This window comes from Chionomys nivalis, chromosome 15 (assembly GCF_950005125.1).
Source record: "Chionomys nivalis chromosome 15, mChiNiv1.1, whole genome shotgun sequence".
Lineage (NCBI taxonomy): Eukaryota > Metazoa > Chordata > Mammalia > Rodentia > Cricetidae > Chionomys > Chionomys nivalis.
Genome location: NC_080100.1, coordinates 7,556,835 through 7,582,691, shown reverse-complemented (window position 1 = coordinate 7,582,691; position 25,857 = coordinate 7,556,835). Strand labels below are relative to the sequence as shown.

General features: G+C 43.4%; 1 protein-coding gene across 3 annotated transcripts in view; it reads left to right on the top strand.

Annotated features, from left to right (window-relative positions):
* Positions 1-25,857, top strand: part of Ctnnd2 (catenin delta 2) — a 727,532-nt gene that overhangs the window by 589,855 nt on the left and 111,820 nt on the right. For all 3 annotated transcript variants that reach the window (XM_057789656.1, XM_057789657.1, XM_057789658.1), the window contains 2 exons: positions 18,332-18,449; positions 24,163-24,348. In XM_057789656.1, coding sequence (XP_057645639.1) covers positions 18,332-18,449; positions 24,163-24,348 — 304 coding nt within the window. The remainder of the gene's footprint in view (positions 1-18,331; positions 18,450-24,162; positions 24,349-25,857) is intronic.

The following is a 25,857-nucleotide window of genomic DNA, read 5'->3' as shown; positions in this document are numbered from 1 at the left end:
CATCCGTTCCAGGAGCTGAGTCTCCTGTATATGAGCTTGCCTCATGGATGCTGCTAAGATCTCAGTCAACTGGCTGCAGCATACATGGGAAACGAAGCCTTCATCTGAAGGCAGACACAGGGATGCATTTCAGGGCACAGCAGCCAGGCCTATCAGTCGGTGACACTCCTTTATCTGTGTCTAGCCAAGCACGCTCATGGAGACTACACCAGCATTTCACTCTCTGTGGACTAGCTGCATAAAGTACCAGTGCATAACCAGGAAGTTTCCTGGTGAAATCCAGGCCAGAGGAGTGTGTTACATCAAGTGAAAGCCCAGTTCTCTCTGTGGATATTCCTTTGGGCGTCCCTCATGCTCCAAGCCATGGACTGTGGTTGTGGTCATGCTGCAGGCCATGGACTGTGGTTGTGGTCATGCTCCAGGCCATGGACTGTGTGTTGTGGTCATGCTGCAGGCCATGGACTATGTGTTGTGGTCATGCTGGTAAGCAAATGGACATTGTCCACAGATAGCAGCAGACGTCCTTGCCTATCCATCCTGAGGTGAACAGATGTGTGTATTTTCTCCAATTTACACAAAACAAAGAAGAGTATCTCTCTTTTCTCTCTGTGTACGTGTGTATCTGTGTGTGCATGCATGTGTGTGTGTGTGTGTTTTCCTGTGTATTTGTACACATGTAGTGGCTACAAGTCAATGTTAGGTGTCTTCCTCAGTTTCTGCTGCATTATTTTTTGAAACAAGGTCTAGCTGACCAACTGGCCAGACTGGCTGGCCAACAAGCCCCATGAATCTTCATGCCTGTCTCCCTGTAGCTGTGATTATAGACACACACTGCCATCCCTGGGTTTTACATGGTTGCCATGTATATAGTTCCCTAGCTCAGGTCCTCATGCTGTTATGGAAAGGAGTTACTCTAATTATCCATAGTTTTTTCCAGCATTCATATTGCACGAACCAGTAATGAGGAACACTTCTTCCCAAACAATATGTTGTTTCACTTAGTCAGAAAAGGTGAGCATATAATGATTTCACCTTAAAGATAACTGATTAGCATAAATATCCCATAATATGCTATTCATTCCATTTTACAGGCAATAACTAAAGCTTAAAATGTTTCTGTTTTTTTAATTTGGTTGTAAGTTAGCTTCTTTTACTCACTTTTCCTAGCTATACTTGGATCTAATCTCAATACTTAGGAATAGAGGCAGGAAGATGGACAGTTCAAATCCAACCTAAATTCTGTTGCATTCCAGGCCACCCTGAGCTATAGACTGAGACCTTGTCTCAAAAGGTCAAAAAAGCAAAAATCGTTCTTCCTGTCAGCATATAAATACTCTGATAGTTCTATTACGTTTTTAAATGTGAAGAAATTGCTTCCTTAAAAAAAAACTCAGTGAAATGTAATTCATTCCCAACCAATATGTCAAAATATTAAATATTTTAGACTTTTTTATTGATTCTTTCTGGATTTCAAGTCATGCATCCTGATCCCATTCATCTCCCCATCTCTTCATATCCACCCTTTGCCCTAGCAACCCTCACCCATAATACAATAAATTTAAAATGAAAGCTAAAAACAAAACAAAAACCTAGAAGAAAAGTCTCAGTGTGGCAGCTGTAGTGTGTATGACACCATGAGTCACACCGTACACCCGTTAGTCCATACACCCGTTAGTCCATACACCCGTTAGTCCGTACACCCGTTAGTCCGTACACCCGTTAGTCCGTACACCCGTTAGTCCGTACACCCGTTAGTCCGTACACCCGTTAGTCCGTACACCCGTTAGTCCGTACACCCGTTAGTCCGTACACCCGTTAGTCCGTACACCCGTTAGTCCGTACACCCGTTAGTCCGTACACCCGTTAGTCCGTACACCCGTTAGTCCGTACACCCGTTAGTCCGTACACCCGTTAGTCCGTACACCCGTTAGTCCGTACACCCGTTAGTCCGTACACCCGTTAGTCCGTACACCCGTTAGTCCATACACCCTTTAGTCCATACACCCTTTAGTCCATACAGATTTACTTGGAAGTGTTTTTTGCAATGTGTCCTTGGTGTGGTTTAAGGCCTCTGACCTCTGCTGTACCCTCAATACTGGGCCCTCACTGGGACTCCTCTGGGATGTCTTGTTGTTGTCTTGTGTCATGGTGGATCTGTAGGTCCAGCCCCTTCACATGCTCCATTACCTAATAGATGAGGTGGATGCTGGGGTGGACCAGCTCATAGCCCTGGTTCTGGGCCTGGGTGTTAGCTGGATTGGGCAGCCTACCAGTTTTCCCTCATTGACGCCACCAGGGCCAGCTCTCCAGCATTGCCCTGCAAGCTCACCCACTGCAGTAGGCAGGAAGGAGTGGGGCCGGTTCTCCTGCCCTCCTGCCCTCGGGGCTTGGGGGTGTGGGTGAGCTGGCTCTGAAGACCTGAGAGCAGGAGAGCTAGCCTCATGTCTCTCTGTCCCCTAGCTACTGCATCTGGGAAGGCTGGGTCCAAAGGCACACGAGTGGGAAGACTGACCTTCCTCTCACCAACTGCAGCCCTTGGGAGAGCAGGCCTTGCACTTGGCCTGGGCAGCACAATAGAGCTAACCCAGTGGATGGGGGAGCGCGATGACAGGTGATCCGGTGCCAGGAACTGGGTGAGAGGTCTGGCCCCGCCCCTCATCTACATATGAATGGCGAGGGACTTAATACTTGATTTTATAAAACAGTGTTTTACAAGAGGGAGCGTGTCCTTCAAAATAAAATGATATAGTTCATTCTTTAAATCATCACAATTTCTTGATATGATATATATGTGTATATAGTATATGTATATATGAAATTATCCCAGATTGCTTTGCCAATACTGGGTAATGAACAGTTTCCCTGAAGATGCAAAGAAGCAATTTTAGTACCTGACAGTGCAGGATAAAAAAACTCAACTTTCTTAACTTACAGTTTACGTCCTAAGCCTTTGTAATACCTTTACATGTCTGCTTGTGTGCACTCTTTTCAAAGTGGGATTATTTTAAAATAGTTAGCAACAAGCGTAGTTGGAACCAAAGCAACAAGGTTAATATGGTTCACACAAGATCAGAGACCAACTGATGATGGTTCCCCAGCTTGCTTGTGTGAGTCCTCTTAGAAGAAGAGAAACCTAACAAATGAGAGAGCCCTCAAAAGCATTCCAGATGTGCTGAGTCCGAGGTCTCACCTCCAACACACTGGCTTGTGATCTTGGAGCTGGATATTTGAGCCGGTACTGCACTGTGTCCTCACGCTGTCTTGTGAGTTCTGATCTGGATGCTTGAGCCGCTACTGTACTGGGTGACCTCACGCTGTTTTGTGAGTTCAGAGATGGATGCTTGAGTCGGTACTACACTGTGTGTCCTCATGCTGTCTTGTGAGCTCAGAGCTGGATGCTTGAGCCAGAACTACACTGTGTGTCCTCATGCTGTCTTATGAGTTCATAGCTGGATGCTTGAGCCAGTAATGCACTGCATGTCCTAGTGCTGTCTTAAGGGTTCTGGTCTAGATGCTTGAGCCGGTACTGCACCGTGTCCTCACGCTGTCTTGTGAGCTCAGAGCTGGATGCTTGAGCCAATGTGGCACCATGTTGCTTCATTTTGTCACCCCTCATACTCATTTCCTCCATTCCAGTTCATCCTTAGGCAACAAAAATATTCACAATTGATGCCGGTTCTTTTTACTGAAAGATTTAAGTAAGAATACGTAGGGGTAAGGTGAACAAACAAGTGAATGCCTTTACCTTCATGTTGTTGGACTCTGAGCTTTTCTGTCTGCGTCATGGATGTATTTCTCCATCTCTTGATCTGCTAAGTAAGAGAACAGACTCGCTAAAACTTCTGATTAACCTGTGTTCTTCATTATTGTTCCCGGGAGGTGCAACTGCATCATTATTCCCCATTAACAAGCTCTACACCGGCACGGAAGACATGATGTCACCGAGGTACTGACTGGAGCTAATGAATTCTCTACAATTAATCACGTTTCTCCTTAGGTAACCTATTACCGGGAAGAAGCTAAGCCAGCACAAAGATTGTCTGTGCGACTGACTATTCCCAGGGGAGGCCAGCTGATTTGTCATGCCCCGTGATGCTCCACGGGCATGCTATGTTGACTTTCATGTCCTGGCCATTGTTCTTCCCAGGGTTGCATTTTTACCTGACCTTCTTTTGGTAAACAGTGTAAACACTAATTGCAAGCTAATTTAATTTAAGCCAATGAAGGTCATGGGCCACCAGAAGTGGGCCTGACTGCTCTTACAGCTCTGTTGGCACAAGGGTGGGTCAGGTGGTTGGAGCAAATGAAGCTTTCTGGAAAAGGTAATTAGTTACCTCAAGTAAGAGTAAAGGGCACCATGGCACCATGACCTTTTGGAGTCTGCCAGGAGGTGTGGCTTGTGGCTGTCACAGTGAGTGAGTACCCCATGGCTGTAGGAGGAACCTGGCTCTGGCCCTTGGCTCAGTCTGGCACCACCTAAAGGTCAGGCTTTCTCCCTAGCGAGTCGGAAAGTGGCACCAATAAGCTACTTTCTAGAAAAGTAAGGAATTTTACTTCTTTTCCACTGTGAGTAGCACTGTCTTCGGGGCTAGCCAACATGATTAAGTGTCATTTGTCCTTGACCCCTGTCACTCCTAAGCAGATGAAGTGGATGGACGGGACAACAGTCCCCAGTCAGATGGGGAGAAAAGTCTCATCCTGCCCTGAAGCAATAGGTTTAATTGGGGAAATGATGCTGTTTATTTGGATTTCCCAAGGCTAATTCCCATTTGAGGACAGATCATTGAGACTGATGATTCTCTTATTTCCCACCAAGCAGTAGGTGGGGAAGTTCTGCAGCTGCTTAGGGAGACCTTTCGAGACAGCCTGTCTGAACACCCATCCCAGGGCTTGGAACGTGCAACAGTTCCCACAGGAAACATACTGGTGGAGAGAGGGGCACCTTGCTTCTCATCTCCCAGGCTTCTTCCGCTTTCTTTAGTAACTCACTGAGCTGTGAAGACTATTTCAGGAGACTCCACGGACTATCAGGGCCACAGGGACTCCTAGAGATGCAACTTTTCAGGCATGAGTACATTTCTGGCCAGCAGAAAAGTTAGATCCAATAGCTAAGTTCCGTCGTGATCCCCCATCCCATGGACACTTCCTTGACTTAACTTTTGTTGTGTTTTGTTTTCATAAAAATAAGCTCAAGTGAAAGTCATAACAGTGTAAAGCTAACTATTTTAAAGAACTGCAAACCAGTAGTGTCTAATTCCAAACTAAGGCCTCCAAAAGGAACCATGTCCTCGTGAAGCAGTCGTGAAACAGTCACCCTGCTCTCTCCCCAGGCCCTGGCGCTTACCAACCCGTGCTTTATTTCCTTGGATTTACCTGTTCTGTGTATTTCACATCAGTGGAATCATGCAATGCGTGGAGCTGACTTTCATGTAACATATGTTCTGGGTTCGTCCATTTGCTGGTTAGTTTTTGTTAGCAGTAAATCAAATGAGAACTTGTATCTCAGTGTCTCACTCCTTTATGTGTGAATAATATCTGTGTATGAATACACTGTCCCGGGTACTGAATCATTGGTAAGTTAGGCACTAGGAATAACCCTGATATTAGTACCCTTGTATGGGTGTTTGTTTTTAATTCTTTAGGGTTGATGCCTAGGAACAGAATTTCAGGGTCACGTATTGTAGGCAGAGACTGCTCGTTCGTGTCCTGACCACCCTGACCCGAATAATCACATAGAAGCTATATTAATTGCAACACTGTTTGGCCAATGTCTGAGGCGTATTTCTCAATAGCTCTTTAATCTTAAATTAACCCATCTTGATCAATCTATGCATCACCACAAGGCTGTGGCCTATCGGTAATGTTTCAGCCAGCCTGTTCTTCTCCTGCAACAGCTACGTGGCATCTCCTTGGCTCCACCTACTCTCTTCCAGCTCGGCTGTAGTCTGCCTGCTATAGGCTGAAGTAACTTCTTTATTGACCAATGGCAATAAAACATATCCATAGCATACAGAGGGCCAATTGAATGAGGCTTTATGGGAAAGAGTCAAGGACCAGAAGATCCTGGCATATGACAGAGTAACCGTTAGGGAAACCTCCAAATCACTCCATCTCCAGTTAAAACCTCCAATCTTCATCTCCATTGCTCTCTCTCTCTCTCTCTCTCTCTCTCTCTCTCTCTCTCTCTCTCTCACACACACACACACACACACACACACACACACACACCTTCTCCCTCTTCCCTCCATCCTTCTTTCCCTCCCTCCCTCTCTCCCCCCACCTACTTCTCGCTTCCCTTCTCTTCTTTCACATCTCTCCGTCACAGCAGGCACAGATTCACTTTGGGTAAGCCTGTGTTTTCCTCCTATTATTTCTTTTCTATTCATCACTAACTTAATCCGTGGTCTCCATGGAAAAATCAATCCATAGCGAAAAGGAAAAAGAAAGAGCTGACTATCTTCATGCAGGCTGCTATGACAAGATACTTGCACTCACGTAATTCAAAAACAACAGAAATTTGTTCCTCTGTCCCAGAGGCTGAGATGATGGAGGTGGCCAACCCAGTCAGTGTCACAGATGGTTGCTTGCTGTATCATACATTGTGCCTTCTTGCTGTGTCTTTACATGAGAAAAGGGACAAGCATTCTCCCCCAGACCTCTCTTGTAAGATCTTGCTCATGAGGGTTCCACCTTCCATCTAATCACCTCTCAGACACATCACCTCTGAATACCCTCACCCTGAAGGTTAGCTTCAGCATAAGAACTTGGGGTTGGATAAGGGCTAACACAAATATTCACGCCTTCTTCCCATTGGCCAGCACTGCTGTAGAGGTAGATGCTGCAGCCTAACCCTCCTCCAAAACTCAGATCCAACGGAGAATGATAGCTCACCCCCAGTGTTTGTAGCTGCATGGAAACCACAGTGCACCTTGCAATGTGCAGCCAGGGTTGGTAGAGGGTGAGAGCCATGGACACACAGCCCTTCGGATGTGTCCATGTGCAACACAAGACAGGAACTTGTAATTTCTTTGAACTTGGAATAAACTAACGTTGTGATTTGATTTTTTTTCACATTCTATAAAAATATTCCATGTTGAGTACTTATGATTAAAATTAAAGTGGCACAGTGTGTTTGGGGGAATTTTAGCAAATTATCAGATTAAGTGAAGCCATTCAGTGCCTAGCTGAAGCAGCTATAGCTTGTGCATTTGTATAGCATACAAGGATCCTCTAGCAGTATATAGTTTAAACAAAACTGTTCACCTACTCTGCCTTCTTGTAGCTGTGTTCCTTACTGGCCAGAGGGTCTCTGAAATCTTTCTATTTTAATACTCATGAAAGGGATAGTCATAAAAACAATTATATTAGGATGAGATTTAAGAAAATCTCAAGTTTCTGGCTTCTGTGTTCTAGGTTATTGCTGCACCACGCTGATGTCTTGTTATGGTTTGTCCCAGGCGTCTAAGAATCCTAATTATCTACAAAGTACAGTGAGGATGTGAGAGGCAGGTGTACCTAGGCTGGGTGTGAAGGAAAAACACCTTCTCTTTTGCACTTTAATTTTCCTTGAGGAAGATAATAAGTTGGTTAAATGTATAATTTTCAAATAAAATATTTATATTTGCTCCAAACCAAGAGCGGTGAAGGAACTACACGCAGATTAAAAACCCTTCGATGGTGGCACTTGTTAGGCCTTATTAGGTTAAATCATGAAACTCAACTCTTCATGGTCACCTCATGACCTGCCTAGAATGTTGCTTTGTGGATTTACAGGGTGCCTTTGCGTCTGACCTTTGGACGCAGGTGGTACCGTCCCTGGATTTCCAAAGCATCACTCCTTCCACAGCCACAGCAGTCGAATGAGATGATACACCCTGCCATGGGTACCGTTATCCTACACTCACTGAGTGCTCTATCTGGTGGCAGTGAACATGGGGCATTAGTCTTGGGTCCTACCTACAGTTGGTGAGAATCCTGCTCACATTGAATTGTCGCAACAAGTGGCATCTAAAAGCCCTGATGACTGTCTCCCATCTTGTTCAAAGTATTTAAAATGTTCCCATAAGAAGAACCAGAAGGCTGCTCTAATATCCATTAAGTCTGCATGTGGCAATGTCAAAATGAACATGTATGCAAAATTGCCTGATGAGGTCCAGGCTCTGATGCACTGTCGAGACAAATTACCACAAACTAGAGTCACAGAATGTATGGTTCTATAACCACAAAGTTCTGTGCCCCCAGAAGGACAGCATTCACCTAGCAGAACTGCACAATTCTCTCTAACCCATCTACTGGAATCCTCCTAGTTGTGACATTCTTTGGCCCAAGTAACATCACCAAATGAGCCTTCAAACTTAAGTCATGATTTAAGAGTTTGCAGAGATGTGTACATTTCTAAGACAATAAAAAATATATATTCTAATTTTTAAATTACTTCTATTTTGGACACAGTTTTTAATCTTTTGGTCCAATGACATTTTTAGTAGCATTTTTATCATAAATTAAGAGCCCTCCTCCCTACTTCCCCTCGCAAGGAAGAATTATAAGAAAATCGTCATAGTTAATTCAGGTTTCCATGACTAAGTGTAGCTGCTGGGTAGCTTATAACCACAAAGATTTTTCACTACTCTGAAGACGACATCTGAGAGCAGAGGATCAGAATGCATCGATTCTCACAAGTATCATGTTCTAGAAACAGGTAGTGGCTTCTCCTGTGCCTTCCCAAGGTAGAGGAAGAACTAACCAGATCTCCTTCATGAGAGCAATGATTCCTTCAGGTAGGCTCCTCTCTTATAACCTAAAGAACAACAAAGACACCACCTCCCAGTATTGTCACACAGAGAGAAACTCAACATTCAAATGTTGTTGAGTCCACCACAAACACCAAACACTCAGAAGGAAGAAGACAATAACTGGGCGTGGCCTGGATTAACAGAACGTGGGCTTTCGACTGCTCGGCTCCTAGCTTGGGGCTACTTAACCCAGCCATTCCACCCAGCCATGCAGGACAAGAACCCCAAAGTCAGGGTAGGGAAATGCTGATGGCAAGCAGCTAGGAGGGCTGGGGAGTCACACAGGTGGAGCGGCTAAGTTATAAAGGCACAGATAGTTCTTTTCTCTGAATATGCTTTCTTGTGGTTGTTATTGGTACCCAATAAACTATGACTGTGTGATCAAAGCTGTCGTGTAAATAAGAATCATGCCTGGAGGAAGACTTAGCATCCAGATAAGGAAGCTTTTAGAAACCCCTTGGATTCCCAGCTTTAGTAAGGCTTTGAAGTACAGTTTGTTAAAATTTCCTTCAAATAAATAAATATAAAAGATTACATGATTGCATATAGGGAATTAGATGAAGAATAGAAATGCCTATTGAAAGGCTCATTTTAATATCTATTCATAATCCAGAGTGCCAGATCTTGAGAGTCTTCAGACTACACACTGACACTGACCAGGCAGGTGACCAATTCTAGTGGTCCCTTCCTTGTCAGTTTTGTTCTTCTGCTCCTCAGAAGATGGAGGCAGTGACCTCCACAGGAGCAACTACAAGGGAGTGACTGCTAAAGGAGCAGGTCCAAGCCATAGAGGTCTGTGGTACTGGGACCAAGCCAGGGAATAGACCTGAGCCCACAACTCCACCAGAGTAGACCTGAACCAGCCACCTCTTCAGAGCAGGTCTAAGGCAGCAACCTCCACAGGAGCAGATACAAGGGAGGGATCACTGAGGGAGTAGGCCCAAGACAGAGACCTCTGCGGTGGCATATACCTTTAATTCCAGCACTTGGGAGGCAGAGGCAGGTGGATCTCTGAGTTTGAGGCCAGCCTGGACTACATAATAAGTCACAGGACAGGTAGGCCTATGTAGAGAGACCCTGCCTCAGAAAAAAAAAAAATAACAAAACTTCAAAAAGCAAGGATACAACCACAAAAACAAACAAATCATGGAGAGTTCATACTACAAGGAGTTGGATTTTGTCATCGTTTGATGCTCCTCTTCCTGGAGGCTCAGTAAAATTAGTATTGAATTTATATTTTCATTGTTTCTTTCGATGCCAAACACAGCTCTCGCTTCAAAGGCAACAAGAGACATGTTATTCTTGAACTAAATATGAGTGGCCATGGCCGTGGAAACACAGATTCTCATCGCCCTGAAAACCATGTTCCAAAATAGAAATGGTCTCATGAAGCTTTTACAGTGACACAAGGAAAAAACTCACAAATCAAACCATTTTCAAATACATTGGTGGGAACATCAGGTTCTGCTGGAGGGGAGAAATTGATTATAGGCTTCAGATTCTGTCTGAGAATATTCTTAGCTTTGGGGTTGATGATCTACTAAGTTAACACATTCCAGAAGGTTGTATCTGAGATTCACAGCATATGAAACCACAGAGAGAAACAGGCAGCGAGTGGCCATGAGGACGCTAGTGATGGCCCACGATAACCTGACCCTGGGTCTGTAACGGTGCAGTGCTCTGCAGTCACAGTTCTGAGCAGTCATTGTCCTGGCTTCCTTTCTGTTGCTGCGATACAATGGGACCAAAACACAACTGAAAGGAAAAAGGGTTTATTTGGATCACAGTTCCAGGCTACAGTTAATTGTTGAAGGGAAGTCAGAGCAAGAACTTGAGTGCCCTGCTCACGGCACAGCCAAGAGCAGAGAGAGAAATGCCTGCCATAGCCTGCTTGTTCCGAGCTTCATCTTCTCACTTATATACAGCTCAGACATCTTGCCTACGGAATGGCTTCGCCCACTATGGGCTGGGTCTGCCCAGATCAATTAATTTAGTTAAGACAGTGTCCCAGAGATGTGTCCACAGACCAGCCCAATACAGAAAATACTTAACTGAGACTCTTCCCAAATGATCATAGCCTGTGTCTGGTTGACAACTGAAGACGGTCACCACAGTCAGCACTGTAGTATCTTCAACACAGGCATAGGTTTTGCTGGGAACCCCAGTTTTCATGTCCTAGCATGTTAATTTATATACATATGCATGTTCACGTTATGCAACACACATATTCATATATGTATAATATAGGTGTGAAGCTCAAGTTTTCTGATGTCTCATATGAAACCACATCTGGCTGATGAATAATTTGAATCAGCAGAAAAGGGAAGGAAATATTCACTATTTTTCATTTGTGAACTTCGTTCACTTTGGATCTTTGCCTTTTTTCCTGAGCTGTTAGTACTTTTATAACTGGGCCATCACCAGCCCACTACTTAGCATGGCGTAAATGCTTGCTGCAGTGGTGTGTGAATTTCACCAAGGTAGAGTTACCAGACCTGTAGTTCATATGGGCGCTTCCATACTAATACTCGGGTCTTCAGGTCAGTCACATGTAAGTAAAACTTTGTATGCTAGTGTAATCAAAGGAGGTGGGCATTGTCTGGGAGCTGAACCATGTGAAAACACTCTTCAGTTCTGGTGGTCACCAAAAGATCAAATACCAGAGAGTACAGCTCATGCTGTTAGTACAGCCAGATAGGAAACAAATGTGAACAGAGTGGGCATGTTTGGGGAGCTCAAAGGGCCACATGCACAATTAGGTTCCCAGCTAATGGCTTTAGCCACACAGCGTTCGTGTTCTTAGCCCTGTGATTTCCCTGTAATTTAGCCCAATGGAAAACTTTCAGCAGACATTTCATGGAGCCGTTAACTCCATGGCAATCTAGTCTAATTGGAATCATGTAGCTAAAGCCCCAGGTAGTACTTGACAGTGAAAGGGGGGTCTTTCAACTCAGGTACCTCTGGTTCTGCTTTGGACTTCCCTGGAACAATGTTCCCTGATGCATGGCTGACTGCAGAAGGCACATACCCAGGCTGTCTTAAAAAGGGACAGTGTTTAATCGTCAATGAAAGATGAGCTTATCCATCTCCTTCTGCTTCTTTTCATTTATGAGGTGACCTGGGGACCATGGGGGAGTCTGTGCAGCAGTGGATGCTCGGAGTGTGGAATAACAGCAGGCTTCTCTGCTGGCCGCAGTAGGTAGCTGGTCTTTGGCCACTGAAGCATTCTGTCCCCGCAGCTCTGCAAAGCAATTACCAAGCCCTTGTCATCTTGATTTATAAAGAAATTGCCTTCCTCGAGAGAAGACAGCCAGGTGCACAGTAATCCAAACAGCTAGGCTGTGCTAATCCTTTAAAAATTAAGGAAATGTGTTTCTCAGGAAACAGCTCTGACTGGGCCGTGATGAGGTACCATTTGTACTCAGCTGTGGGGGTTGGGGATGGGGGGAACAGGAGCTCTTAAGTCACTTCTACTCCCCAGTGAAAGTATACAGAGCTATGGTTAATCCTAATGTGGTTAATATTTCTCAGTATGTTTGACTGGCATTTCAGATAATGCTTTTCTAAAACTTTGATCACCTTCGGTTAGCACAGAAAGTAAAAGCTGTGGTTACTGATTTTCATAGATAAGTGTTTGGATGATTCTCCTCCCATTTTATCCCAAATCTGTCCTGCTTATACCTCTGCTCCTCTGGGAACCTCCTTTGTGCTTTTACGTCACAGGTGTCTTGTTATAAACACGTGTGTATGTGTATGCCTCCTTAAACGTCTTTCTTTTGTTTAGTTTCAGAATCTACACCCCACACCTTACACTGACACACACGTGTGTGTTTACACACATACACACACATATTTGATATTAAAAGCAAAGCTCTACATTTGAGAGAGAACTCGCAGTATTTGTTTTTCTGAGACATTACAGTCATTAACACGATGGTTTCTAGGATGACCCAGTTTCCTTAAACCTTTATACCTTTGCTTTAAAGCTGAATAAAAATCTATTACATACATGTTTCATTCTACATTCATCTGAAGATGGACACCTGAGATAGTTCTGTTACCTTGTTATGGCATAGATGAGCAGATATCTTTGGGTTATGACAGAGTCACTTGAGTCTAGGCCAGCAAGTATATAGCTAGGTTGTGTTTTTGTTCTAGTTCCAGCTTACTGAGAAGTCTTCAACTGATTTCTGTAGTAGCTAAGCCAGGTGCCCCTCCAGCCAGCAGTGAAGAAGGATTCCTCTTTTCCCACTTTCTTGGCAGGAGCTTTTTCATTCATTTTTTTTTTTTGATAGCCGTTCTGACTGGAACATGATGGAATCATGTTTTCTAGTAATGTCTGTACAATTTCTTTTAAGTATAGAAATGTGTTATCTAAAAAGAGGGAAATTTTGACTTCTTCCTTTTCTATCTATATCCATTTATATCTTTCTCGTGTCTTAGTTTCATGGCAATGCCTTCAAGTCACAGTGGATAGGGGTGAAAAGATTGGGCACCTTTGTCTTGTTTTTTTATTTTAGAGGATATCCTATTTTTTGTTTTCTACTACTTGGATCAGTGTTATTGATAGGTTTGCTATATTCTGCCTTTGTTATGTAGACATACGAACTCATCTATTCTTCATTTCTTCAAGACTGTTATTATGACAATAAATTGAACTTTCAGGCGATTTCTGCCCTTAAGACTATTACATGATAAATTTTTTAATGATATAGTAAACTAACATTGAATCCCTAGAATGAAACCAATGTGATAATAATGTACGATCCTCTAACATTTTCTTGAATTGAGTTTGAAAGTATTTTGTTACGAAATTTTATATCTGTGTTCATCAAGAAAATGGGTCTGTCATTTCCTTTCTTCCTGCCTGCCTGCCTTCCCCCTTCCCTCCCTCCCTTCCTTGATTGATTGCTTGCTTTTGCCTTATTCTTTATAGGTTTGAGTTTCATGGTAATACTGGTTTTCTAGAATACCTTTGGTGGTATTCCTTTCCTTTGTATTTTATGTAAGAAGTGTGGTTGTTAGATCTTATAAACTTTATCAGAATTCAACAATAAACCTGTCTGGTCTTGGCCTTTTCTTTGTGGAGAGATTTCTATTACTATATCAATCTTATTGATTCCTATGGGTGTGTTGAAATTTTCTGTATATCCTGGTTTTAATTTTGGTAGGTCATATAAGTTTAGTAGTATATCTTTTTCTTTTAGATTTTCAAGATTTTCAAATATAAGTTTTTAAAATGTTCGCTACACTTGAGCCTATTGTAACAAGTCTCTCTTCATTTCTAATTGTATTAATTTGGGTCTTCCAGTTTTGTTAATTGTATCAAAAAGCCAGCTCTTTGTTGGATTGATTCTATGTATTTTCTTTTAATGTTTGTTTCATTAATTTGTATCCTGGTATCTTTTATTTCTTAATGCCTACTGCATTTGAATTTGCCTTCTTGTTTTTCTAAAACTCCGAGGAACACTGGGTTATTTATTTAAGATTTCCTAGGACCTGTTTGGCAATATTCGCCTGGTATACATTCAAAAAAATTATAGGAGAAAGGATCCAAACCTAGAGAAGTAAATGGACATTCATATAAAAGAGACATGAAGAACCCCAAGTAGACATGGCCAGAAAAGACTCTTTCCATGATATGACATAGTCAAGATGTCAAAAGTACAGATCCCAAAGTTCATGTTCAATTTTTTTTTTTTCCGAGACAGGGTTTCTCTGTGGCTTTGGAGCCTGTCCTGGAACTAGCTCTTGTAGACCAGGCTGGTCTCGAACTCACAGAGATCCGCCTGCCTTGCCTCCCGAGTGCTGGGATTAAAGGCATTCGCCACCACTGCCCGGCCGTCATTTTCATATGACTATGGGAATTGTTTAGTTCTTTCTTTGTCCCACTCTCTTCAGTTAGTTCCCATCTAACTTTATTATTTAGTCTTCAGGTATTTGTGTTGTTCTCAGGCTTCTCTTACAGTTTATTTCTAGTTTCATTTGGCTGTGGTTGGATGAGCTATAAGGAAGTATTTCAGTTGGGTCTTGTTACACTTTTTTCTTTTTTTTTTTTTGTCATGAAAGCTGGTCTTGTTTCACTTTTTTTTGTCATGAAAGCTTGCTTTGTAGCCTATGACATGTTCAAGTTTAGACAAAGTGCCACCAGCTGTCTAGAGGAAAGTACAGCCCAGACCTGTTGGCGGTCTTCATCTGCTGATACTGTTAAATCCAGTTGATCCATGGTATGTCTAGCTCTGACTTTCTTTTCTAAGTTTTAGTTTGGAAAAACTTCCTAAATATGAGAGTAAGATGATATTGAAGTTTCCAAGTATCAGAAACCATGTGATATCTTTTTTTTTTAATGAAATTGGGAGCTGCAAGATTTGGTGCATAAATATTTACAGTAGAAATATCTTCTCAATGAATTGTTCTCTTTATTAAAGTCTAATGGTCCTCTTTATATATTCCTAACTAGTTTTGTTTCAATATCTATTTTATGAGCTATAAGAATTGATATGCCAACTGGTTTGTAGCTTGTCTTCCTGGGAAGTTATTTCCATCCACTGACTATCTTGTTTTGGATTTCTTTACCACATCAGTGTATCTCTCCTAGACTGCAGACAGCTGGTTCTTCATTTTTAATCCCGTCAGTTAGTCTGTATTGCTTAATTGGTGAATTGAGACCATTTGCATTTTAGGTTGTTACTGAGAGGAGTTTGCTATTTATTGTGGTTCTCTTCGTTGCTATACTGATTGACTGGGTTATTGACATTTCTCTTCCCTTTCGCCTATTAGCTAGCATTAGAAGTTTACTGGTTTTGTGTATTGGCCATGATTGGTTGTCTTTGTTCATTTATTCCTCTTGTGTAATATATTGCTTCCTATGTTCTCATAAATGACATGGCATTTCTTCCTACTCCCTTACACTATGCCTTTAAGAATTTTCTGAGGAGCTGGCTAGTTTGGCATGAATTGTCTTAAATTTGTTCTTGAAATGTTGACTTAGTTTTAGCAGTTTTAAAACATAACTTTGCTAGGTACACCAGGCACATGATTTTGGTTAGCATTTACTTTCATGACTTGGCATATCTTTCCTTGCTTTTAGGGTAGCTGAAGAAAGTTCTGATGTTATTCTTGCATTTCTACCTTTGCATATGAGTTACCATTTTTCCTTATAGCTTTTTATATTATTGCTTTTTAATTTTAGCATATTGACTATGATTCTTCACTTGTCTTTTCTACTTGGAATTGTTTATGCTTCATTTAGTTAGGTATTTATTTCCCTAGGCATGGGAAATTTTCTGCTCTAATTTCATTGAATAAAACTGTATATGACTTTGGACCTTATCTCAATTCCTTTTATTCCATGGTTACTTAGGTTTGGTCTCTTGAATGTATCGCAAATGTCTTTGAAGTTTGGGTCATATTTGTTAAAAAGAATTTTTTATGTTTGTCTGAATGTATTATTTCTCAATTTCACCTTCCATAAAGTCCTCTGAAAGAAAGTAGTTTGTCACCATCATGAGCTTGAACAGAAAAAGGGCTGAGGTTATCAGTGAAGAGAAAGTAAGGGTGCTAGGGTGTTCGTGAATCATCTCTAAGGAGTCTGGGTTCCATAATTGTTTGGGAAAACTCGCCCACCAAGCAAGAATGACACGCCCCTTGCTGCCCAACATTCCTCATGCCATGAAAGACTAACTGAAATTTTTGACAAGCTTCCTGAACGTCTACAAAGCTCAACCTGGTGGAAATCATTTCTAGGTGGTATGATCTATAGCATTCTTTTAGAATTTCCCTTCTGGTTTAGAATGACACCACCATGCCGCTCACAAATTTTTCCTAATGGACAGTTACTCCTCTCCTGCTTCATCTGCACCAGATACCTTCTCAGAAACAGAGACTGTGATTTACAAGAATTCACATTAAAATGTTTTTGATATTTACCCAGTTTCCTTATCTAAGCAACTAAAATCTTCTATTTATATTTTAAGATCAGTAAAAAATCCTATTTAAATTGAATAACCTTTCACAGTGTTATATTAAAGTATTGATAGATCCTATTTTAACCCACCCTATAAAACATTTAGATATCAAAGTAAATAGTTAGGATCAGTAGCCTTTTAACAGCATTACACCTGTGTTCTTTTCATTAAATTAAAATCCCAAACAGAACCAATCATCCAGATCCCGCACCAGCCCCGTAGGGCTCCAGTTTCCCTCCTCCACTGACTCGGGATTCATTGTGTCCCCTTCACTGACTCCCAGAACCTCTCTTGGGGCTCAGCTCCTTCGTCTTCAAATCAGTTCAGTGTCCGCAAAAGAAACTGGAAGTGAAATGAGAGAGAGAGAGAGAGAGAGAGAGAGAGAGAGAGAGAGAGAGAGAGAGAGAGAGAGAACCATGCCAGTCAGCTGATGGAATGAAGTCACCCTTGCTGTCTTCTCTCCAGACTCTGCCCAAATGCAAGATTCTTGTAGTTAGCATCTTCAGCTTTCAACAGTCAGCAAAGAGCGCCACTCCTGCAGTAAACTCATCCATGGAGTTAGAGTCCAGATGTCATTCTCTGTCGTGCTCTGTCATGCCCTGTTATGCCCTGTCATGCTCTGTCATGCTCTAGAAGGTGCATGTTATCCCCCTCCATCTAAGCTTTTAGAGTCAGATTCCAGAGTAGAGTGCAACACTACATTCTAGCTGCCTTCAAGATCATCATCAGCATTCCCAAATTTGAGAGCCATTGCACTCTCTCATTCTCTTATCCTCGTTTCCTGGGTGCTCTCAAATTCTTCTAATCTTGTGCCTTCCAGCATTCTTTCTGTGTTGTCCGTAGTCATTGCAAAAAATGTCTCAGTTGGAGCTGAATCATAAATATAGACAGAACATTTTTAGGTGACGGAATAAATAAACAGCACTCCCAAAGATTCTCTCTGATAACCTGCCAGGGATTCTTATCTACTAGGACATCATGTCTTTTGTAGAGCTAGAAGAATGTCTGCTTAACCATGTGAGGTATTAAACAGGCTCCTTCTGTTGCCTTTAGCTCAGGATGTGTAACACGGGAAAGAGTGTGGTGTACCTCCTTCCTATGGGCTATGTCAGAGACATCCCAATGACACAGAAAAGTTATGTTCCTAGAATGAATTCCTACAAGTATACTTCTGGCAGGACGGTAGACGGTATATGTTTAAAGCATTAAAAATACGTCCCTAAGGTATTTAGTAAGTTGGAAGCTATGTTTGTGAAAATACTTGAGATTTCTTAAAGAATGTTCAAAAAGTTTCTGATTCCTTCTTCAATTGTAAGTGAGGTTGAGCCTCTAAAATTCCTAGAAGTCTCCAATTCTCAAGAGTCTAGGACCCTCATATATCTTGTTGTGAATTCTGCATTCTCTCTGTAACAAGTTGCAATAGATGCTTATGAATTAGCTCCAAGATGTGTTTGTTGAAGCCACATCTACTTGCTAAAACTAAGCATTTTAAATGGGAAAATAGCATTCTTCTGAAAGGGTGGTCTCTTGGCGGCTGTCTGAAGGTCACTGTCATGTTCCTTTGCCTTTCAGGAATGTAAGTTCAGCTGGAGAGGAGGCCCGCCGGAGGATGCGGGAGTGTGATGGGCTCACGGATGCCTTGCTGTATGTGATTCAGTCTGCGCTGGGGAGCAGTGAGATCGATAGCAAGGTTGGTGCTGTTTGCATAGATCCAGATTTTTAGTGGTCAAAGGTGCTCCTGAAATTAAACAACAGCTAGCAGCCATGGGAAGCTGTCACTCGGCTTCATACTGACAAGCTCTATCCTGATAGGACGCCAGCGTTGACCAAACATCTAAAGGGATGCCCACTGTAGCTTAGACCAGCATTTGAAAATTGCTGGTTTTGAAAATTCAGTAAGTTAAAGTGAAATTTAGATTGTCATAAGTGAATAAAACCATGGGTGTCCTGAATGAGTAAACTTTCACAAATCTGAGCCTCCGGCTTGCACTCTTAAAAAAATAACAATCTACTTGTAAAGATGAAGATATTAATATTCCTTGAGATTTGAATAAATATAAATTCTTGTAAATTAAATTTTAATAACTAACTATATTAATTATACTAAGGGCTGTTTTTAAGTGACTGAAAACCCTTTTTCAATTTTCAAACTGTTCAGTCAAAGCTTCCGGCGTGCTGTGTCTCAGTGTCACTGCACTGCATTGGTTCACAAACTCAGAGAGAATTCATTATTAGGTGGTCTTCTCCAGTACTTGAGATATTTTGTTTTATCTTAATTAAATTAGCTATTCATGACAATTAGAAAGTTGTGATCGTGTAGGATCTTGGTATATGGCCATATGCCACGTATACTTTTACAAATAATGCGTGTGGCAAATGTCACTCTTTAACAAGGACTTATCAAGAGCTCCCGCTGGAGACATTCAGGTCAGAGCAAGCCTTTGTTGTGAGAGTCTGTGCATTGAACTTGCTCAGCACTCTCTCTGGCCTCTGTCTACCTACTAGATGCCAACAGCTTTCCCCACTCCCGTCCACCACCATGGTACAGTGGACACAAAAACACAACCCTTAACTCAAAGGCCATAAGACAGCTTAATGTGGAGCCAAATTTTAGTGACCATGGTCTGGGAACATGGATATAGGTTACTCCAAGTTCCAATTGTTCAACACAGAATCAGTTTCATGGAGGTTTTAAAGTGCTAGAACCCAGGAAATTACCAGTCATGGTTTTAAGAATGCTCTGGTGGGAACTTCGGAGAGGTGGGCTACACTACACTGGAAAGAACTGTAGTTTAGGCCTTCAGTGCTGCGTGACAACACTCCTCATCCTTTCATTGGGAGAAGCTAGAGTCCTCTGAATGCATCCCAAAAGGTCCGGCTCGTCACAGGACGTTAGATCTGATGGTAGGACAGGCCAAGAAGGTAGAGTGATTGTGTAGTGAGTTAAAGATTACCCGTAATAAACTGTAATTAGACTCGATCTGTAACTTTCCAAACACTCCACAGCTATAGACGTTTTCGTCACTCAGTCCCTGCAGCCATATTCTCTTCAGGAATTCTCATCCACAGTGCCAAACAACAGGTTCCCCAAACACGGAACATGTCCTGTGAGGAGCTCAGCTGGCATTGCTGAGAGCCACTGCCTTGATCCCGTGGTTTCCAGCATTAACTCTTCATCAGAATTGCCTTTGAAACAGCTGGGGAAGACACCTGCAAGGACCCCATTTCCACCCTCCAAATCTGATTACCCAACTCTGGCCTCAAGAATTTACCCAATTGAAAATTAATCATGATCTGATGATAATACGGATTAAATTCTTGCCTGAGTAGATGGAGTTTTGAAATGGACTACTTAGGAAGGGTACATAAGGGAATATGGTTGTAAAGTCAGATGGAAAGCAAATAGGTGGGGTTCGGTTTGTATGGCGTTTGCAGGAGTCCCCGTGTGCAAGCCCCGGCACCACATAAACAGCATCAGTCACACACACCTGAATTCCACCCCTTGGGAAGTGAAGACTGGAAGATCAGAAGTTCATGGTCATCCTCAGCTGTATTGAATTCAGTGTGAGCCTGGGCTGTACGAAACCTTGTCTCAAAGAAAGGATAAAACAAAAGAACACTAATTTGGGAGCTGGAGAAGCGACTCAGCAGTTAGGAACAATTGCTGCTCTTGCAGAGAACCTGAGTTCAGTTTCTAGATCCCACACTGCAGTTCATAACTGTCCGTAACTCCTGTTCCAGGGGAACAACGCCTTCTTCTGGCTTTTATAAGTATCAGGCATACACATGGTACACATACTTACATGCAATGAAACAATCATGCACATAAAATAAAAATAAATCTTAAGTAACAGTTCAGTATGCTTAGCCATTAATTAGCTTTATGGGTGAGTTAGCATAACCCTTCTTAACTTTGACTATACATTACAGTTACTAAGAAACTTAGAAAATTTTACTGGTTTCTGAGCCTGTTACCCTGAAGAGTTGGGCTCAAGATGTCTTCCAGGAGTACGGTCCTGTGCACACTGGCTCCATCCAGTTGTAAACACTGCTGTCCTCCCATCACTGATGCTCCCTGGTCCTAGGGCCAGTCATGTACCACATACTACTAATTTCAAGGATGTGATGTTATATAATAAAGACAAGCATTCCTCTTCTGGAAAGACCCTTAACTGTGTTGTAGACCTATTAATACTGTTGACAAGAAAATTAAATCCCTGAAGTTGTGACCAGTCAAGAAATCTTGAGTATTTACGGGAGCCTGTTGGTGTAATAGACACATGAGGTATGAAAGCGCTCATGCAGGTAGTTCACTGCCGTGGCAGCACTGAACACTTTAATATTCACAGTAGCAAAAGACTGAGGCATGGAGACGCTAAGTCTGTGAGTTTGGACACAAAGCGCTTTCCCGCTGTCTAAACCTTGCAGGTGAATAAAATAAAAGTCACTGCCTTATGTCTCTGCCAAACTCTTCTGCTCCCCTCTCAGGAGGTTTAGGCAGTTTGCGGGGCACAGGCAGGGGCACCATCATCTTAAGCATCATTGTCTGACTGCTTGGATGATCAGACTCTTAATACTCCTGGGAGAGTGGGAGATAATCTCTTTTAATGCCCATGTTTTTTTCTAAGAGATGGAGTTGGCGTGGAGGACTTCTCCAGGCAGGAGTGAGAAGACTTGGAGTATCCCTGATGAGTAGGGCGTGGGCTGAACATCAGGACAGGGCCCTCTCCATCCCCCTCCCTCTAGAGCACTGTACCCAAGTGCTCTTAACTGGTGACAGGAAGGACCGTTATAACCACATGCCCTGACTGTTGAAGGGCTCCATCCAGTGTGGTGATAAATTACTCCACCATGCCTTGCTGGCTGGATCGTACTATTGACTTTTAACATATTATTATTGCACCATAATTTTCCACTCAGCCCTCAGCTTGGCCGCTTCTGAGCTTTCACAGTGACACGTTAGAGGGGGGAGACATGAATGCACATTCTCTTTAAGGCCAAAGAAGTTAATGAATAAGAGCCTGCATTCCATGCAAGCTCGTGGCTCTGCTCCTATAATTGGGAGACTTTATTGAATGGGTAACATATGGTGGAGCGCTCCACGGATGACTCCCAAATTAGCCTGTTCTAATAGAAAATAAGGAGTCACAATGACCCTGGTGACCAAGAAGAGCACTAAAAAGTGCTGTTGACAGTAATGGATGTCACAAACATAGCCACCAGACGCCATGCACCTTCTGCACTCTGTTTAGAGAAGTGCTCTTGAACTGGGAACCTACCTAACCCCCAACTCCAGGAGGCTGGAGAAGCACAGCTTTCCTCTCTGGGCCCTCTCTCCTTCTCCTCTCCAGCTCCTCCCCACACCACCTCCCTAAATGCAGACTATTGGCAAAGCTTTCTTTGAACCTCCAGATTTAGTCTCCCTTGTCCTGTTGCAGGAACACCAAAGCCCCAGGGAGGATAAACAACACGATGAGAAGGAAGCTTAGTCTCCGGAGTCCTTGATGGGAGAGAAGTCAGTTTGAGATGATTTGAAAATTGTCCCGACTTGTACCCTAACATTTCCCTTTCAAGGAGAGACACGTCTGTCTTTCTTGTGTCCTCCTGTGCTTACCTGCTTTCATGCCAGCTCCCTTGCCTGATGTGGGAAGGATGCTCCAAACAGAAAATAGAGTTGGCTCAAAGCCTGTGGGATTAGCAGTCATGAAACCTTGGCAAGCTGATAGAAAAAAAAAAAAAAAAGGCTGAGAATGGCACAGGCCCCAGAGTGTATCCTGAGAACCACTTTTCTTGATTGACAGTCACAGCACCCCTCATCAGGTAAAGAGCACAGGCTGCCCTTTACCTGCGTCCTGCCAATGAGAGCAACAGGCTAGGATCTGAGTCCCGTGTCCTCTGCCTGTGCTGGCACTGAGCCCAGACTGAAGAGGGATGACTTTCATCAGTGAGCAGCCGCTAGTTGTCTTCACCGATCCCCTTCCCTCTTCAGCGTGAAATTAGGTTTCTTGCTTTTAGTAGTCACATGGTGGGTCTCGGAAATATAATGGTCAGGTGCAAGGGTTTGTTTTCAACTTCCCCTAATTGTTTTCCCTGAGAATAAAATTTAAAAGGTCAGTTTTGAGGCCCCGTGATATGGCTCAGCCTGTAAAGATGCTTGCCTCACAAGGCTGCTGGCAGCTTGACTTTGATCCACAAAACACACAGCGAAAGGAAAGAAACTTCTCCAGGAAGCAGTCTTCTGATCTCCACGTGTGTGCTGTGGCACGCATAGACACATACAGACACAAACACGTAGACACAGATATACAGACACACAAACACAGACATAATAAATAAAACGTGTTCTTAAAAGTCAGCTTTCTTTCAGGGAAGCACTTTCTGCAGAGGGTCAAAGGACAAATGTGGGACCCACAATCTCTGTCTCAATTCTCTTGTTTCCGATAGCAACCCGGGATGTGTTTTGCCCTCTGCAGGGGTGGTCATAAACACATCGGCCTGCCATATTTGTGAAAACATTATATCAAGACTAGCCTCAGGTTGGCTCCAGCCTGCAGGATTGCAGCTTCCTGAATCTTGCTCTCAACTTCTGGAAGCCACTAGAACTTGTTTTGCCTCACCTCCCCAACTTAGCGGTGACAGCAACAAGTGGGCAGCAGGTCTCTAAATTCATCCTGTCCTCTGCACAGTCCTGTGGTGCTGGAGCTTGTATCATTACTGGCTTGCCAATGAAGAAACAGAGGCACGAAAGGGGTAGTCACTGTGCACAGAGCCACACGGTCACTGGCCAGAGCTAGGATTCACACCAAAGCCAAGACAAATGTTGAAAGTCCCGGGCTAATGGCCTTCCCTGTGTGGTTTCCAGCATTACTGAAACTGTATTAATGTATTATTTCTTGGTAAATGATATGCAACGGCATCCCCAACCAGAGCCAAACTAAACCCACCCCCTGTGATATAGTGACTTGGGTTCCTAAACTCCTGGCTGGAGTTGCCTGTAAATGGGGATCTTGTAGTTGCGAGTTTGTCCAGTTCTCACTAGTGCATTTTGATTATCCGTGACTGGTGTTTGTTGAAGTACCCAGGGTTGATAATTATTGTTTGTCAAGTGAGACGTGGTCTTAGGACCTTCCAACCTTTTCCAAATTCTTCCTGTTGTAGCTGTTAGTGGAGCCCTTGAAAGCAGGCGCTAAATGCAATGAGGACCAATGTGTCCATGGAGACTGACTGCCTTCACAGGGTGGAGGCGCCTGCTGATTGGCTTACATTCACTCCTCCCCGCCTTTCCAGTGGAGGCGCCTGCTGATTGGCTTATACTCACTCCTCCCTGTCTTCTCAGTGGAGGGGTCTGCTGATTGGCTTACACTCACTCCTCCGTTTCCCTTTTTCTTTTGGGGACACTACAGACCGTTGAAAACTGTGTGTGCATCTTGAGGAACCTCTCCTACCGGCTAGCAGCGGAAACGTCTCAGGGACAGCACATGGGCACAGACGAGCTGGACGGGCTGCTCTGTGGGGAGGCCAACGGCAAGGACGCTGAGAGTTCCGGGTGCTGGGGCAAGAAGAAGAAGAAAAAGAAATCCCAGGACCAGGTGATGCTACCTGCTCGCAGCTGCATGCAATTATCCCCTTCCCTACTACGATATTAAAGCACCATCAGTATATAGAAAGAAACAGGGCTCTGCTTTCACAATGTATGGTGAAATCGCTAGCGTGTCTGCATCATTTTCCTTTCTTCTAGTTCAGGCTGGGTAGAAACTTCCCAAGTAAAGAAAAAGCCATCAACACACTCCAATGACCCAGTTCCTAGAGTGTGGGTAGAGGCAGGTATGATGCCTGTATGTTGAGTGACAAATACATTGAGTCCCCTTTGAGGGTGGGGAAGGGCAGTTGCCATGAAGGTGATGAAATGTCAAGGACAACAAGAGGTGGGTAAGTGGGGAAGTTGGCAGAAGAGGCATGATATTCAGTGTATGTTTGACAACAGGTTCAGAAGGCTGGGATATTGTCATGTTTAACCCCCCCTCCAGGAGGTGGAGATAAGAATCTGTAGGCTTAACAACTGGATGATGTCAGAATTTTGGTCTTCGAAGCATTTTGGTAAATCCAGAATGCTGTAGCTAGAGAAGGAAGCCTCCTCCACATAGAATGCTCTGTACTGCAGACACCTGTGGGACCGTTCCCCTGCTGCACTGTGAAGGCCATTAGGCAGCTCTCCTCAGGGTGGTGGTGAGGATAGCAGAGCCTTCAGTCTGTCTCTGGGGTCCCTGGGGTATGAAGGCCCTCACCCCCAGTGCCTCTGGAAGAAGGCATGGTGGAGCTGCCCTTCTGCAAGCAGCGGGGAAGCCTGCCCTGGAGTAGGCTGGTCCAGACAATGCACCTGTCCGGTGGACATCAGGCCTCTAGTCTTCCCCTCCACGCTGCACACAGGAAATTCTCACGTTCAGCACTCACACATCCAATGTCCTCCTCTGGACACTGAGGTCACATGGCCGGCTTTTCCTGGACACCATACTAATGCATCCAATTGGTGAGAATTTTGTCAGCCCATGACCTGATTAACCTGAAGAAGTGGCTGCTAAAGAGAGACAGGGCCTGTAGCCATCTCTGTAGCCAAACTTTGAATCCAAGGAGATATGTTTGTTTATTAACATATTTGTATTCATATATGTATATATGAGTAGTACCGTATTCTAAATGATGTAAGAAACAGTTTCGCTTCAAGTAAAGAAAGTGTTTTCCTTTCTTTAAATAAATAAGGATTAGCAGGAATGCCCTTTAAATCTCATTTCTAAATTTACCTGGAAGGCTGGCCTCAGTATTAGATAGAAGTTCACAGCTGAGAATACCAGCTATGTGCAGTTCCTGAGAGTTTCTTTCCCATGTGCTTCCCACAACATCTGGACCTGCACGTCCTACTTACCCGTGCTTCTGAAAGCGCCATGCCCCGTGCCTTGGGCAGAGCCTTCCCACTCGGAGATCTGAGCCCCAGTTCTGCCTTTTCCTCGGTCAGAAATCAAAGCTTTGCATCTCTAATCTCCCTGAAAGGACTGAAGGACCCAATTGTGATTCTTAACCCAGCCACTTAATACCCTCCCACC